Source organism: Pelophylax lessonae (assembly GCF_965119305.1).
Source record: "Pelophylax lessonae genome assembly, chromosome: 5".
NCBI classification, from domain to species: Eukaryota; Metazoa; Chordata; class Amphibia; order Anura; family Ranidae; genus Pelophylax; species Pelophylax lessonae.
In genome coordinates this window covers 464,873,285-464,889,138 of record NC_138772.1, presented here as the reverse complement: position 1 = coordinate 464,889,138, position 15,854 = coordinate 464,873,285, and the positions used below count along the sequence as shown (strand labels likewise).

The 15,854-nt window shown below is 40.4% G+C and overlaps 1 protein-coding gene across 1 annotated transcript in view; it reads right to left on the bottom strand.

The window, feature by feature from the left end:
* Positions 1–1,579, bottom strand: part of LOC309556880 (solute carrier family 7 member 13-like) — a gene marked incomplete at its 3' end in the record, with an annotated part of 38,428 nt that extends 36,849 nt beyond the window's left edge. Inside the window, exon 1 of the mRNA XM_082259413.1 lies at positions 835–1,579. Within this exon, the coding sequence (XP_082115539.1) occupies positions 835–1,558 (724 nt within the window). The 5' untranslated portion in view covers positions 1,559–1,579. The remainder of the gene's footprint in view (positions 1–834) is intronic.
* Between the last annotated feature and the right edge of the window lie 14,275 nt (positions 1,580–15,854).

Sequence of the window (15,854 nt, the reverse complement as noted above, 5' to 3'; positions counted from 1 at the left end):
CATTTTTTTTAAATAACAAACATATTATACTTACCTGCATCCCCAATTCTCCTCTTTTCAGGTCCCCTGTGGATGATTCTGGCTCCCCCCCATGAGTGCCCACCATAGCAGGATGCTTGCTATGGGGGCCCTCGAGCGGACTCCTCCCTGAGCCGCTCTGTGTGTCCATAGCGTGTGTGTCTGAGTGTGGCTCTGCCCCATCCCCCGCTCCCTCCTCAGTGGCTGTGATTTACATCAACTGGAGACCATAACTCCCAGTGCTGTCTCTTAGCCAATGAGGAGAGAGAGAGAGAGCAGAGAGAGCCTACCTTTATCTTAAAGTGTTACTAAAGCCACAGCAAGTTTTTTTTTTTTTTTGGGAGGGTGCATGTGATCAGCACAGGGCCAATCAGCACTGTCCAGACAGAGTGTCTAGCAGCCTCATAGGACAGTCAGAGGAGAATGAAAACTTATCCTACATGCTTTAGCCAGACACTGATAGAAGTCACAAGACTGCTATATACTGCTGATGAGAAAAGGTATTTAGCAGTTTACAGTATATTTACTAAACTAATTGCATTTCCATGTTATTTGTACTGCGTGAGACCAGATATAGTAAATGCAGGGTCCTAGGTTTAGTAATCTTTAACTCCTAGCTGTGTACATTCATGTCTTGTGCTGGGCTGAGAGCACCAGGATCCCTAACAAACTTTCCCAGCAGAACTGAAAAGAAAAAAAAAGTCTAATGATCCAACAGCCCCAAACATTGATTGTTGGACCCAGCTAGTTCCAACCCACGTCTACCATTCTTACATAACAAATATTCAAAAAAAATATTACAGAAACAGTACATACCTGCCATGTAGTTTAGGTAGTCCCATCCCCCATAGGCAAACAGTCCTTGATAAAAGGCCTCTGCAATTTGTGCTGCATTTGGAACTTCTTGGTTAAAAGCATCTTGAAAGGGCCTTGAAGCTACTGGATTTGTCGCAAACTCATTGAAGCCATAGGCAACGATAAGTGCCAAGGCCATCGTTTTGAGGATTGTGAATATATTTTGAACCCATGTGGCCAACTTGATACTCTTACAATTTATGACTCCCAAAGCCATGAGAATTGCAATAGCTAAAGATTTCTTGAGAAGATCAGGAGCAGGACATCCTCCATAAAATGGACGACTTACATACTCTGCAAAGGTCAGGGCTCTGGCAGCATTGGATGATGGCCTTATAAACAATGTTAAAGTCCAGATGGTGACAAAAGCTGGTAACGGTCCTAATCCTCGCCTGACATGGTAATATTCTCCACCAGTGAATGGTAAAGATGAACCCAGCTCTGCGTAACAAAGAGCGCACAATATGCAGAACACCCCACAAGCTGCCCAAATGCATAGTGCCACCCCAATGTTGAGCTGTGAATATTCCAGAACAGCTTTTGGAGAGACAAATATTCCAGAGCCTATTATGCTGCCCACCAAAAAGCTCACGCTATCAAAAAAGTCAAGACGTCTTTTCAAACAAACTTTTCCATCTTTTTCATTGGTAACTTGATCTTGTGATAGTCGTTCTGGCTTCAGCATCTTGCTATTAGCCTTGCTAATGATGACAGAGGTGGGAGACCAGTGACTGTTTAGCTACACACAGGTTTTAAAGAGCAAGTCTGCTTGTTCATTAAACAGACTTCACAAAATGTATCACTCATTAAACATTCTTAAATCTTTTTAATGAACCCAGGGATACAAAGAGCAAAGTTATAGGTCAATGTATATATGAATGGCTGTTTATGAGTGAACCTATGCCAAACCAATAAGATAAATTGCTGGACTTCTGTATAGCATAATTTATAATAAAATGTAATTACCTGTAATTCTACATATGACTTATTGGGTGTCAATTCCCTCATAGTTTCTTGCAATAAAATAACTCATATTGTAATTATCTCAGAAGCCGGCAATTCACTAAATACCATGCATTAATTGTTTTTAATGCATTTTTACACCTCATTTTACCACAGACCGAAACCTCGGCTGCAGTAGGAAGTGAAACATTTAGCAGTGTTATTCCTACCACTGCTAAATGTGACAGTTCAAGCTCAGGAATGCTGGTTGTCAGGGAGCAGGCACGTGTCGGCATTCTAGCAACCAGTTCGATTCTAACTACATCCCTGTCCTGCTTATTCAGCTGTCAGCCCAATTACCCCACACATTCATTTTTTATTATGATAATTATTATTATTATTAACCCTAACCTTATTTTACCACAAAACAGAATCACAAGGGTTATGTCATTTGGTACAATGAAAGCGGCGAGATTGAACATGTTTTGTCAGGCATTAGATTGTTTTCTTGTGGATGGGTCGGCAGCTGTCATTTATCATCATTGACGTAGACCTGTATCACTGAATGATGTGATTGATGATGGATCTACATTATGGGACTTAGGACTTTTCAAACATTTTGGTGTTTTTTTTTTTCATGGTGTACACTTTTTTTGTGAATGAGTAGGGGTATTACTCATTCACGTGAAGAGTGCTGGTATCTGGTGGACCCCTTATTGTTAACCACCTCAATACTGTGCATTTTGACCCCCTTCCTTTCCAGGCCAATTTTCAGCTTTCAGCGATCTAACAATTTGAATGACAAAGCGGTCATGCAACACTGTACCCAAATTAAATTTTTATAATTTTTTTCACACAAATAGAGCTTTCTTTTGGTGGTTTTTAATCACCACTGTGGTTTTTATTTTTTTGCGCTACAAATGAAAAAAGACAGAAAACTTTGAAAAAAAAAATGCCCTTTCCTTTGTTTCTGCTATAAAATTTTGCAAAAAAGCAATTTCTCTTCATAAATTTTGACTAAAATTTATACTGCTACATTTCTTTGGGAAAAATAACCCAAATAAGGGTCTGTGTGAAAGTTATAGAGTCTAGAACCTATGGTACTAATCACTGAAAATTAATCACACCTGATGTGTTGACGACCTATCTCATTTCTTGAGGCCCTAACATGTCAAGACAGCACAAATACCCCCCTAATGAACTCTTTTGGAAAGTAGACAGCCCAGGGTATTTAGTAAGAGGTATGGCGAGTTTTTTGAAGTTGTCATTTTTTTACACATTTCTTTGGAAAATTAAAATATTATTATAGTTTTGTTTTTTTTTTTACAAAAATGTCATATTAACAAGTTATTTCTCACACACATCATTGGCATACTTGCGACTACATCCCAAAACACAGTCTGCTACTCCTCCAGAGTATAGCAATACCACATGTGTAAGACTTTTTTTTTTTTACAGCCTGGCGACATAGATAAATGCAACATCCAAATAGCACCTTCAGCCATAATCCACTTTAAGACCAGACCTTCTTCTGACCCTTTTTGTTTACACGTAAAAATCAGTAAAAATCTGTATTTTTGCTAGAAAATTACTTAGAACCCCCATATAGATAGATTAGATATTTTTGTAGCAGAGGTCCTGGAGAATAAAATGGTGGGTTTTCCAAATTTTTATGTCACACTGTGTTTTTCTAACGCAATTTTACACACTAATGCATAATTACATTTCAATAAATTGTCTCTGTGCATTGAAACCTAATACCCACATTTTTGGTAAAATATAAAATATGGTGTTGCGCCGGGTAAATAGATACCATACATATCACGTTTTAAAATTGCACACGCTTGTGAAATGGCGCCAAACTTCGGTATTTGAAAATGTCCATAGGCGATGCTTTATTAGCTTTTATTGGTTACTACTAGTTTATAGTTACACAGAAGGTCTGGTGCTAGAATTATTGCTCTCGCTCTGAAGTTAGTGGCGATACCTCACATGTGTGGTGCTATCACTCTTTATGTATGCGTATAGGACCAACGTGTGTGTTCACCTTTACACGCGAGCATAAGGCGCTTTGAATTATTTACTTTTTGGTGGGACACTGGTACACTGACAGATGTTGATCGGCCACTGGCAGATACTGACAGATGTTAATTTCACTATGGTACACTATTGCACTATTGCAGATGTTTTGTGCACTGGTACACATGTGATGGGGGACTGACAAATGTTTTGTACACTAGTGCAGATGTGATGGGGGGGACTGACAGATGTTTTGTGCATTGGTACAGATGTTATTGGGACAGGGGTGACAGTGGTGCTTGGTGTACTGTTTGTGGGGATCTGTGACAGTTCTGTGTGTAAAATCATCCTTACGCATAAAGCTGTCACAGATCTTGCAGATTCTCTGCTCCCCCCCCGCACTGAGCTCAGCGGGGAGAACTGTAACAGAGAAAGGGGTCTCTGTTTACATTGTGAAGGCTGTGATTGTACACTGCCGTCACGTGATCAGGAGGGCCAATCACAACGCCCATATCCCAATCTCGTCTTGGCTGTGTCCTTTGATCACAACCTTCATGGGATCGGGCCGCGAGCAGGCGCTCATTCTGAGGGATGTACGGGTACGTCCACTCAGAATGACGGAGCTCCCACCCACGCCATTTATATACAGTGGGAGGAGGTTAAAGGGGGGCTCCCAGATTATGATAAGCCCCCCTCCCACAGACCCCCAAATCCACCAGACTGGGTTGTGGGGAAGACGTCCTTGTCTTCCCCATATTAAAGGCAGGTGGCCTGGTATGCCCTTGTTTCTAGTCTGCCAGGCTGCATACTCAAGAGGAGTATGTCCGTCGTATAAGCTTCCCTTTCCCAGGACCAGCACGATCCAAGATTCCTTAGCTAACCCATTCACTTGTCAAGACATAGTCTAGGGCAGTGATGGTGAACCTTGGCACCCCAGATGTTTTGGAACTACATTTACCATCATGCTTATGCACTCTGCAGTGTAGTTGATCATCATGGTAAATGCAGTTCCAAAACATCTGGGGTTCCAAGGTTTGCCATCACTGGTTTAAGGTGGTGCAAAAGCATCAGCTGTTTATTAAAACTCAGGTACAAAGAGATATACACTCAGGGGACAATCCCCCCTTCTTTGCATAATGACGCAGGGCGGGGCAAACTGTACATCCCGTAACATGACACACAGGTATATTAAAACTTCTCAACAAATAATTAAATCAGTAACTGAGCACGTAGACAGCACCTAGGAAGGGCTGTTGGAGAAATCTCCCTCCCCTCTAGCAACTAATAGCTGACAGTGATTTTATTAACCCAAAAGTTAATCCACATAAACAGATACATCCCATAATAGTTTGCTCCCAAGGCACAGAAACAATGGGATACAGCCACTTAACAATAAACACTTAACAAACCCCACCCCACCTGACTATACAGCAATGGTCTATGAGACACTCCTACAATATTCCAGCAGTCTGAAAGGTGGAATTATATATCTTCATATATTTCCCGAGGGATATCGTTCATAAATATTACTGCTCCAAGTGAATAAGTCTCTCCATTCTTTCAGCATCCATTAAGTAGTTGTCTATCATTTTCTTGGTCACTCTGTGCCCCTAATAGACACAGGGTGACTTATGCATAGGAGGGGACTGGGGAGCTGAGAATGGACTTTCCCATCCTCTCTGAGGTAAACTGGATTACACGAGCCCCCCCCCCCCCCCCCCCGCCCAATGTGTCTCCCGTCACAGTTTCTAATGACATTAGCTATATGTCTGGGGCTATTTTTCTGCTGCAGAATAAATTTGGGGCCAGTCGCAGGCCTCCCTGATGGTATAGCATAATGGATAAGTATTTCTCAGCATTTAGGACACCGTTGATCCTGACCAAATCTTCAACTCCATTTGCAGAAATGCAGCCCCAAACTTGCAAGGATCCTCCACCACACTTCACTGTTGCCTGCAGACACTCATTATTGCGCCGCTTTCCAGGCCTTCCAAGAACAAACTGCCTCCTGTTACAGGAAAATATTTCAAATTTTGAATCATCAGTCCAGAGCACTTGCTGCCATTTTTGTTAGTACCCCAGTTCCTATGTTTTCATGCATTGTTGAGTTGCTTAGCCATGTTTCAACATTAGAGGTGTGGCTTTTTGGCTGCAACTCTTCTATGAAGACCACTGCTGGTCAGACTTCCCCAGGCAGTAGATGGATGTACCTGGGTCCCACTGGTTTCCTCCAGTTCTGTGCTGATTGACATCTTGTGTTATCGAAAGGAAGTAAACATGCTGTGTCTTTCATCTGCTATATTAAGTTTCCTTGGGTGACCACTGCATCTACTGTCCTCAGCGTTGCCCATTTCTTTGTACTTCTTTAAAAGAGCTCGAACAGCACATCTTGAAACTCCATTCTGCTTTGAAATCTTTGCCTGGGAGAGACCTTGCTGATGTTGTGTAAGCTATCTTTTTTCTTGTTGCTGTACTCTTGCCATGGTGTATGGACCTGTGACCTAAAACTGCCTTCCACAACCTCCTCTTAGTAACAGAGTTTGGCTATTCCTCAACCAGTTTAAAGCCTCCTACACAGCTGTTTCTGCTTCAGTTAATGACTGTGTTTCAACCTCCATATGAAATTGATGATCATTAGCACCTGCTTGTTATAATTGATTATTAATACACCTGACTACAAAATCCCAGACCTTTTGCAAGTGTAAGAATCATGTTCCATTTTTGTAATATATATATAGTTACATAGTTAGTGAGGTTGAAAAAAACACCAGTCCATCCAGTTCAACCTGTGGTGTGTGTGCATGTGTCTGTGTCAGCAGCACATTGTATATCCCTGTATGTGATACCTGCACTGCTTGTGGAAGTGAGGAAGAGAACTCCACACCACATCCTCACTGCTCTGTCAGTAAAGAACCCTCTACGTAGTTTAGGGTTAATAAAAAAAAATATAGATAGATAGATAGATAGATAGATAGATAGATAGATAGATAGATAGATAGATAGATAGATAGATAGATAGATAGATAGATAGATAGATAGATAGATAGATAGATAGATAGATAGATAGATAGATAGATAGATAGATAGATAGATCTGTTTGTAGCTAGGGTTGCCCAGTACAGGGCTCAGGAGGGGGTTGTGTGTTATTGTTTCTGCAGCATATTACTACTACCTACTGCTTAATTGTTGCAGTATAATTATCTTACTGTTTATCTGTTGGGTCTCTTTCACACTTGTGCAACTTGTCCTGCGACTTTGACCTGCAAGTCGCATGACAAGTCGTACCCCATGATTTCCAATGAGTACCATTCATATTGGTGCGACTTCAGGTATCAGCGACTTTAAAGTAGTCCCTGCACTACTTTGGTCTGACTTTGATGAGACTTTGATGAGACTTGAGGTCCATAAACCTCTAGATTACGCAGGTATTTCTTCAAGTCGCATGACTTTCAGGTTGTACAAGTATGAAAGGGGTCTTACAGTATTTTTCTTCTCTGTTTACGATATTGCAATATGATTCTTCCTATTATCTAATCAGTTGCTGTGTCGATCCTGGTGTCTATGCACCTTGAGTATTTGTGGTGTATTTACAGGTACCTGCAATAAACCTTCCCAAACCAGCTAAGTGTGTTAAAGTGTGAGATGCTGTTCATAGAGTCGTGGCCACAGGAACAGGGGCCCAATACATCAAGTGGCTCTTTTGGAGGTAAGTGCTTTTTTCTTTTTTTTGTATCTCGTCTTTTAACAGGTGGCATCAAGTGTGTAGCTAGTTCAGTACTAAGAAGTTATACGTTTCAAAAAGGAAATTTATATAAAAGAATGCATTGATTAGATTAGAATACACAACATGGTTACGTCCATAACTTTTCTTTCCTTTCAAACCTGCGCGAGACCTTTGGCCTACACCAATCTGAAGTATTTAGATATCTGCAAATTAAAAACTTTTATGTACCCAGTATCAACATAAATGCCCCACTTAATCAATACTCAGGCTTTGAGCACAAATGCAAGAGCAACCCACACACCAGAGGACTAATCTCAGAGGACCTAGGGCACACCTTCGATATTGCTGACTGGTCTAAAATCTGGTCAGCGACTAAGGCGTCTTCGCCCAATATACAAGCAGTGGAAGCTAATTACAAGGTGCTGACTTGCTGGTACCTAGTTACATCCAGAATAGCCAAATATGTCTCAAATTATTCGGCTCTTTGCTTTAGGGGCTGTTTGGAACCAGGCAAACATATGCATATATGGTAGACTTGCCCAGTAGTCCAAACTTTTTGGTGAGATATTTTTGCTGTTGCTTCTGGAATGTTTGACGTATTGATGCAGCCTGAACCGTCACCATATCTTGACTAGTAAACAATTCAAACTTTTCATTCAGCTCCTTACGGCCCTGAAGCAAACAATTGCCAAGGCATGGAAACCTCCTTCTTTAGCTGTGGTTGAGACAAAATATAGAGTAAACTGCACAATGATACACGCCAAAATGGAAGCCATTGACAGGAACCAGATTTCCAAATTTGACAAATCTGGCAACCCTTGATCCAACATTGCTTACCATCGAACTTTGACAAAATGGTCCTCCTGCCCTGGTAACTATAAACACCAACTGTACTACGCATCTCATTGGCAATTTGGTCTTCCCTGGGGATCCCCTCTCCTCCTCTTCTTCTTTCTCCCTTTCCCTTCCTGCTTTCTGTCGGACATTAACAGCCTTATTATTCAATGTCACAAAACGTACCTAAGTCGAACATGGACAGATAGCTTTGCCAAGCCCATGTCACTTTTACCCCTACTAGTCTGGTACAGTATAACTGTTTAATAGTCTCTAACGGGTCAATATCAGTAACAACAGTAAGCTTTTGGTACATAGGCGTGCGCACAGGGTGTGCCTGGTGTGCCTGGGCACACCCTAATCACCCATAGTTGCCAACTGTCTTGAATTATATGCACATTAGCGGGACAAATTTCATCCCTCTACCTCCTACCCCAGCAGTTTCAGGCAATCCCAGCTCTCAGGAGGACTGCAAAACATCACCAGGATGGACCCTGCCTCCTCCTTGCTTTCTTCTAGTATTGCAATTAGGTTTGAGTGGGTGGGTTGGGTATGTGCACGGCCCAGAGAACATATATTTATACACACACACACGTGTTTGAGCTTTGGGGTGCACACCCTAATGCAAAAGGCTGCGCACACCTATGTTTTGGTATCAAGTTTTTCAAACTAACCCTGATTGTAAAATAGATCTGTCACAGGCTCTACAGTGCCCTGATCTGTCACTATTGTTCACCTTACTTTTATGAGATCACAGCGCTACTGCTACTAGGCCTAACCCGCTTGTAATCTGATGGTCTAGTTCTTTTCATGGATATTATGTATTTTTTTTACTATGTGTATTACCAATATCTGATGTTACAGAGTCTACTGTTTGTACATGTTGCTATCTTGTTAATGTTCTCATGTATACTCTCAGTATTGTTTCTTGAAACTTCAATAAAACCATTTGAATGAGAAGAATGCATTGATGCTTATGGACTGTCATAATAACAAAATCATGACTACTAATTAAAACAGATAATGAATATAATAAAAGTTATTTGTTACAATTAGGTAAACCATTATTGTAGTGTTTCCAAAATGCTTTGGTTCTCCACAATCCGCAGCACAGGTTATAATGCCTAATAAGTCAGCCAATAGGGTCAGCACAGGTCGATTTTTTAAAGGTGTGAAAACATTGACAGCCATGCTTAACATTTAAGGCAATTATTACTTTTAGCTAATTTTAACCCTTTTTAATATCTTAATTTTGAAATTAATGATCAAAATGTTGTTTTACAGCTATAACAGTACAGCATTCTTGCAAATTATTTTAAATGAACATTAAAGCTTCGCTTTGGGCATATAAAAACAAAATAAAGTTCCTCATTGTTAGTGTTGGGGCAATTCTTCACGCAACCACCTGCTCATTTTAGTTATAATTGATCAGGAAATCCTGCCTTCTGACTGTTGCAGCATTAGAATTTCCTATTAAGGAGAATGGTCACCCAAGCTAATTATCTGTGTGCTGAGTAACCCAAGCTCTGCATGTAACACCTCCTACTGAAAGTTGAGGATTTGGGTACTGAGACGGATGTCATCTGGACTTTAGAAAGAATTTTCTACAGACAGAAATTAGGTAAGTAAAATTATTCCGAAAAAATGGAGGGATGCACTGGAGTAGGAAAGGAAATGAGACAGGTGACCGAAATGCGTTGGTTTAAACATTAGTCGTTTAAAAGAATAACTAGTAATAGCTATCTGCAACTGATAAAATATGTTTCTGGACATACTGAAATATGTGCTTAACCACTTCAACCCCGAAAGATTTTACCCCCTTCCTGACCAGGCCCTATTTTGCAATTCGCCACTGTGTTATTTTAACTGACAATTGCGCGGTCGTGCGACACTGTACCCAAATGAAATTTACGTCCTTTTTTTTCCCACAAATAGAGCTTTCTTTTGGTGGTATTTGATCACCTGTGCGATTTTTATTTTTTGCGCTATAAACAAAAAAAAAAAAAAGCAACAATTAAAAAAATAAAAAAAAACAATATTTTTCACATTCTGCTATATGACATTCCCAAAAAAAAATTTCAAAATCAACATTTTTTGACATTTTAGGCCAATTTTTTTTCTGCTACATATTTTTGGTAAAACAAATTGCAATTAGCATATTTTGATTGGTTTGCGCAAAAGTAATCACGTCTACTAACTATGGAAAAGATTTATGTCATTTTTATTATTATTTTTTTTTACTAGTAATGGCAGCGATCTGCGTTTTTTTGCGGAACTGCAGCATTGTGGCAGACAGATCAGGCCCCTAACTGGCATTTTTGACACTTTTAGGGGGACCAGTGACATTACTACAGTAATCAGTGATAAAAATATGCACTGTTACTGTAATAATGCCATTGGCAGGGAAGGGGTTAACCCTGTGGGTGATCAAGGGGTTCAATGTGACACTAGGGGAGTGATTCTAACTGTGGGGGCGTGGCGTCTGAGATGACCATAGAGACATGTGATCCTTTATAGCAGATGGGCTCTGTGATCATCCCAGTGAGAAGGACGGTCAGCTGTGTTTACAACAGCCGACCGTCCTTCTCTCTCAGCTCCGATTGCCACCTGACACACGCATCAGCTTCCCCTAGACTCCCGAGAGCGAGTGCCATACATGTACGTCGATTTGCCTGGGAGCGGCTGCCTGCCACAGTACATCTGTGGCGGGCGGTCGGAAAGGAGTTAATAAGTGACACATTTATATACAAAATATCTATGCAGTTTAATTAATAATCATGGTTACACCTTTAAATGTGATACAGCATACAGTACATTTTGCTCTAATTGTGTTGGTTAACACTTTGGTCACTTAAAAAACCTCCAATAATAAATACCTATCTGTGACAGATAAAAAATATGTTTCTGGACCTACTGAAATATTTGCTAAATAAGTGACACATTTATATACAATATATATGCAGTATGATAAATAAACATGGTAACACTTAAATGGGATATGCCTGCTCTATTTGTGTCCCCAGGACCTATGGATTCCTGTAGGAGCCTCCTCTATGTGTGCATTACCACTTTCTACTACAACTGTACAACTCTCGCTGCCTGTTTTTGCAGCACTCAGAATGCTGCATGTAATGTTGTAGTACAAAGTGGGAGTGTGCATGTTGAGGAGACTCATACAGGGCTCCATAGGTCCTGGTGGCACAGTGGGCACAAATAGAATAAGGAGTGTATCAGCATGGCTGGGGCAACAGTTTCAAAAGAAAATTTATAGAAAAGCAGCAAATTAATGTAAGTTATATTATTAAAGTAGTCTTAAAAGCTCAAGGTTTTTTACCTCCATGCATTCTATGCATGAAGGTAAAAACCTTCTGTGTGCACCGGCCCTCCTATTATTTACCCAAGCCATCTTGATCCAGCGATGTGCAGGAGAGCCTCGGCTCTCCATGGACTCTCCCTCCTTATTGGCTGAGAGTGCAATGGGCACCATTGGTGTTCACTGCTGTAAATCACAGCCAGTTAGCCAATGAGGAGAGAGAGCGGGCGGGGCTGAGCCACAGCTCTGTGTGTGAATAGACACACATGGCAGCGGCTTGGGAGCGAGCCTGCTCAGGTACCCCCATAGTAAGCTGCTTGCTTAACAGGAGGGAGGGGCCGGGAGCACCAGCGGGGAACAGAGAAGAGGATTTGGGCTGCTCTGTGCAAAACTGCTGCACAGAGAAGGTAAGTATAACATGTTTGTTAGTCAAAAAGAAAAATTCTAGCTTTAATATTGCTTTAATATCTCTTTTAAAAAAAGACTTTAATGTCACTTAAAGAACTCCTGCTGTAAAGAAAAAGTGATCAGCCTGTATGGAACTACAATTTGTAAAACTTATAGTTTCACAAATTCAATAACTTTATCCCTCTCTGTCTCCTATATTAACATGCCTTTTTGTGATGTATGAGTATGATGTTTGCTTTGGGCTCATGTGTCTTTAACCACTTCCCGACCACCCGCCGCCTATTTACTGCGGCAGGGTGGCTCTCCTGCGCAAACCGATGTAGCCCTACATAGGTCTCGCGCGGGGAAGCCTATGCATGGGTCAGGGGGTCACATGAGTCTATGGTCATTTCACAAGCCACCCCCCCCCCCACAGTTAGAATCACTCCCCTAGGCTCACATTTAACCCATTGATCACCCATAGGGTTAACCCCTTCCCTGCCAGTGTCATTATTACAGTAACAGTGCATATTTTTAGCACTGATTACTGTAGTAATGTCACTGGTACCCCCAAAAAGGTAAAAAATGTCAGTTAGGGGTCCGATCTGTCCGCCGCAATGTTGCAGTACCGCAAAAAATCGCAGATCGCCGCCATTACTAGTAAAAAAAACAAAAAAACAATAAAAATGGCATAAATCTTTCCTGTAGTTAGTAGACGCAATAACTTTTGCGCAAACCAATCAAAATATGCTTATTGCAATTTGTTTTTACCAAAAATATGTAGCAGAAAACAAATTGGCCTAAAATGTTAAAAAATTTTGATTTAAAAATTTTTTTTTTGAGAATGTCATATAGCAGAATGTGAAAAATATTGTTTTTTTTTTTGTCGTTCTTTTTTTTTTTTTTATAGCGCAAAAAATATAAATTGCACAGGTGATCACATACCATCAAAAGAAAGCTCTATTTGTGGGAAAAAAAGGAAATCAATTTTATTTGGGTACAGCATCGCACGACCGCGCAATTGTCTGTTAAAATAACGCAGTGCTGAATAGCAAAATAGGGCCTGGTCATTAAGGGGGCAAATCCTTCCGGTCTTAAAGTGGTTAAACAGCCCGATTGCAATTGCTCCCACCTTTAATGAAGCACTTTTTTGCTTAAATGTCAGGGGCCAAAATTGCAGGTGATTCCCTCTGCTCAGGAAGCTCATTGGCTGGGAGTGATATAAATCCAGTTCAGGTTTTATACTCCTGCTGCTGTTTTTCTTGAATTATGATGCCAAAAGAGTAACTTTAGCATTCACGTATTTGGTAGTATTACTTATAATTGTGATATCAATAATTTATTGTAAATATTATATTTTTAAATAACATCTCTCTATTGTGTGAGAAGTCTAGTTAGGATACCTTGGAAAGAAAATTATATTGAAGTCTCCAAACCTACTGTTATAATCTGATACTTTGACATTGAAGAGCACCACACTAATTAAAGGTCAGTTAAGTTATAGCCACTTTCTACATCTTACCAAAAGTACACCGAAACAGCAATATTTCTAAATAGTAAACTAATATTTTTGAAAAGGATTAATTGTGCAAATAGCTAAACACAGTGATTTCAAATTAAAGAAGTATTTAGAAAAATTACAATTCAATATAAAAGGGGGTTTATTGAAAAGAAAAAAAAATAAGTAATAATGTTCAACACTCTTATAGCCCATAAAATGATATTCAAAACGTTTTTCAGAAAAAATGCTGATAAAACCATGAGGGCAAATATTTTCCTCTGTCAATGGCAACAGGTTTGCCTTAACACATGGGGTATTGGGACACCTGCCTTTACACTCACATGAACTTTAATGGCATCTCAGTCTTATTCCGTAGGGTACAATATTGAGTTGGCCCATCCTTTGCAGCTAAAACAGCTTCAACTCTTCTGGGAAAGCTGCCCACAAGGTTTAGGAGTGTGTCTATGGGAATGTTTGACCATTCTTCCAGAAGCGCATTTGTCAGGTCAGGCGCTGATATTGGACGTCCTGACTCACAGTCTCGACTCAAATTCATCCCAAAGGTTCTAACAGCTTGATTTCCGAGAAATTTTGGGAAATCTCATGCTTCCAACTTTGTGGGAATAGTTTGGGGATGGTTCCTTCCTGTTCCATAATAACTGAGCACCAGTGCACTAAGCAAACTCCTTAAAGACATGGTTGAGCGAGTCTGGGTGGAGGAACTTGACTGGCCTGCACAGAGTCCTGACCTCAAGCTGTTAGAACCTTTGGGATGAATTTGAGTCGAGACTGTGAGTCAGGACGTCCAATATCAGCGCCTGACCTGACAAATGCGCTTCTGGAAGAATGGTCAAACATTCCCATAGACACACTCCTAAACCTTGTGGGCAGCTTTCCCAGAAGAGTTGAAGCTGTTTTAGCTGCAAAGGATGGGCCAACTCAATATTAAACCCTAGGGACTAAAACTCGGATGCCATTAAAGTTCATGCACATGTAAAGGCAGGTGTCCCAATACTTTTGACAATATAGTGTATTTTTGTAATGTAACAAATAATTTTACTTGAAAATCTATGAAGCTGTGATGGGCATGACCTGTATGTCATAGAAAGCATCACACATAGCGTACTTTCACTATGTCCTACTACTTCTCCAGCTATCTGTTATTTATACTTTAAGGCCCCTTTCACACTTATGCGACTCAATTTTACCATGATTTTTCGGCGCGATTTTGACGTGACTTTGCCGCGGTTTTGCCGCGATTTTGAAAGCAATGGCTATGGCTCAAAACGCAATAAAATCATCAGTAGTGCAGGAACTACTTTGAAGTCGGTGCGACTTCAAAACGCACTGATATGAATGGGGCTCATTGAAAATAATGGAAAACGACTTGTCATGCGATTTTGCGGTCCAAAATCGCGGGACAAGTCGCACTAGTGTGAAAGGGGCCTAAACAAAACATCCATGCATTATTTGGGACAGAGGTTCAGAGAAAACATTGAAAGTATTTAGGCTCCATTCACACCTGGGCATTTTTGAGCTCAAAAAAACGTTCCAAAACGCCCAACAAGTAAAACCCCATTCATTTAAATGGCCCCTGTTCACATCTGAGTGTTTTAACGCCTGAAGCAAAACGCCTGTAGCTGAAAAAAGTACATGAGCTTCTTTTTGGGCTGATTACCAGCGTTTTTGATAGATGTCAATGCCTGCCTCCAAAAATGCCTGAAAGAAACGCCTGAAAAAAACGCGCAAAAACGCTACGCTCAAGCCTTAAGGATTGATTTATTTATTATGACTAATTTGATTCTCTTGTCTCAAGAGAATCAATAGCTCAAAAGTAGATAGCTATCGCTGGGCTGTCTTATTACAAATTTCATACTGCTCTGTGAACACAATGTCATGAAGCTTCCTATAGTAAATGTTTATTTCTAAAATGACAACTTCATACACATAACAAAATCGGTATTTAAAGTCTACAGAATTGTAAAAATATATTGGTCAAACCCTGTTAGGCCTCATTTACACCTAGCCTTTTGTAAAGGCGTGATTTTGTGTGCATTTTATTTTATGTGGAATATGCATAGGGCAGCCTATTTTCAATGCGCTTCCCTACATGCGCAAATGTGCCTAATGTTTTGGAAGTTGAGCTTTGCATGTTGTTTTGACACATTTGTCAAGCATTTCTACGGGCATAAAAACAAGCATCTGCTTGCTAGGTTTGGGGTGCCTTTTACAATGAATGGCACCACATGCGTGAAATGCAT